General features: G+C 44.7%; 1 protein-coding gene across 1 annotated transcript in view; it reads left to right on the top strand.

The window, feature by feature from the left end:
* LOC107097101 (multiple epidermal growth factor-like domains protein 10) overlaps nt 1-2105 on the top strand; it is a 50230-nt gene that overhangs the window by 18382 nt on the left and 29743 nt on the right. Inside the window, exons 4-5 of the mRNA XM_015394103.1 lie at nt 565-769; nt 841-941. Of these exons, the coding sequence (XP_015249589.1) occupies nt 565-769; nt 841-941 (306 nt within the window). The remainder of the gene's footprint in view (nt 1-564; nt 770-840; nt 942-2105) is intronic.

Raw genomic sequence — 2105 nt, 5'->3', positions numbered from 1 at the left:
CCTCTTCCTCCTCCTCACCCTCCAGGCTGTCTAATGATTTCTCATTTCACCGTTACTGCTCGCAAGATTTCCTCTAAGCTTCCAAATGGGTCATTTTCCTCTTCTGAGCCGTCACGGTTCATTGAAATAAACTGATAGAGAGAAACGGAAGGTGAAGCAGGATCCATGGCGCAGAGCAAACCTCCAGGCTGCCGAGCGTAACGTGAACTGATGCTGATATACGGAGAGCTTTACGCTCCCAGCAGGCATTCGTTAGCACGCCTTTTACATCGCCTGAAACAGTTGCTTAGTAATGTCCGACACCTCGTTGGAAAGGTTTAAATCTCTAGTTTCCAGTGATGCCGGCCGTTAGGAGGCGGGGCTAAAACTGATCAGGTGCTGTTGCATTATTCCGGCAGAGTCACTCACGTCAGGTGGAATTTTAATTCTCATTTTATTTGTTTACGCAGCTATTAAACAAAAATATTCATGTTAAAAATTATTTTGAAACAATTTAAAGCCCCAGTTTTAAAGGCGTGTGGATGAAACACCATGTGACTGTGTTTGGGCCATTTCTATAAATAGATAACCAGGTGTCGGTCGGTCCTGGTACCGGAACCACCAGGCTGAAGGGGTTAAAGCCAGACTGGATCAGAACCCAACAGAACTGTTTGTCCTTTGCCTCCAGCTACACCACCTCAGTGAAGGAGTCCTACTCCCATCCTTATGACCATGTGATGGAGGTTCCGTGCTCGGACCCGCGGACGTCCTACCGATGCCAGAATCACAGGTTCTGACCCGCCTTGTTTCTCTGTCTCTGGGTCTTTATGTCAGAACTTTCTGATTGTGAGGATCTTTCAGGATCACCTACAGAACAGCCTACAGGCAGGCGGTAAGGACCCAGTACCGCAGGAGGTACCACTGCTGTCCGGGCTTCTATGAGAGCCGGGGCCAATGTGTCGGTAAGTGGAACCGTTTCTGAAATGCCGTTGGACTCTAACCAGACCAGATGTTTTTATAAACTCTGAAGTTTTAAAGGTTTTGGTTTCCAGTTCAGAGCAACTAAACAGGGATCCAGGCGACGGGCAGCGGTGCGTAAAAATGGAGTCAAAGGAATCCTGGTTCCTCTGGCCTGTTTTAAAGTTAAAATGTGAAGAGCTGGAAGCTTCAGTCTGATCAGCGTCCAGCTATGCAGCAGAGTTAACTCATCATGAAGTTTGACTTCAGCATGAAGGTTTTTATCACAGCAGAAAAGGTCCAGGTTTAGGAGATGCTGTGAGCTTCTAACAGCAGGACCTTAAACAACCTAAACTAGATGGTCCATCTTCTTCCATGACAGATGGTGGATTGATCAGATCTCTGGTCTAAAACTGGACCTGCTGCAAAGATTAAAGAACATCAGGCAGATTCATGCTTTTCACTCAGTAAACTAGATCTGCAACCATTTGTGTTTTGTTGTGAACGTTTGTCACGTCAGTGAGAAGAGTTCCTCCGTCAAACCATGACCTTTGATGACCTCCATCTTTTTCCCAAACATCTTCTAATTATAGAAACGGGAATATTTTCCACTGACATCCGTAGATTAGCATCTCCAGCTTTAGATTCTTGGTCAACAGTTAAAAATCATTTTCTGTACCCTGAGTCTGGATGACGATGATGATGGTGATGATGATGATGATGATGAAGCAGTTGGAAAACTTTCAGCGCTGCCGTAATTAACTGGAGAAAAACTGGCTGCTGCGGTTTTTCAGTGAAACGTTTCATTTTCATAGAAGCTGCTTGTTTTTCCACAGCGGCTCGTGGGACGTAAATAATCCAAATTATGGGTTTGATTCAAACTGAAACACATCAGATCTGTTTGGGTTTCTTCAAACATAAATGACTCAGCATCGGCACCAGAGTTCAACAGCTCTAACATCTAAATATCTATACCTGGATTTATCGCAGCCAGAGGGGAGCACAGGGGCCCCTGGTGGGGCCTCCCCAGGATCTTTATTAGACGTCCCCACAGATGAACTGACTGTAAAATGAAGCATTAGAAGGAGACAGCGTGAAAACAGTGATTTCACTATTAGAATTATAAATACTAGATGATTAAAAGTGTAAAACTGTTTAATTACAAAGAT

Source organism: Cyprinodon variegatus, unplaced genomic scaffold (genome assembly GCF_000732505.1).
Source record: "Cyprinodon variegatus isolate N-32 unplaced genomic scaffold, C_variegatus-1.0 Scaffold672, whole genome shotgun sequence".
Lineage (NCBI taxonomy): Eukaryota > Metazoa > Chordata > Actinopteri > Cyprinodontiformes > Cyprinodontidae > Cyprinodon > Cyprinodon variegatus.
This window is presented reverse-complemented; position numbering and strand designations above follow the sequence as displayed.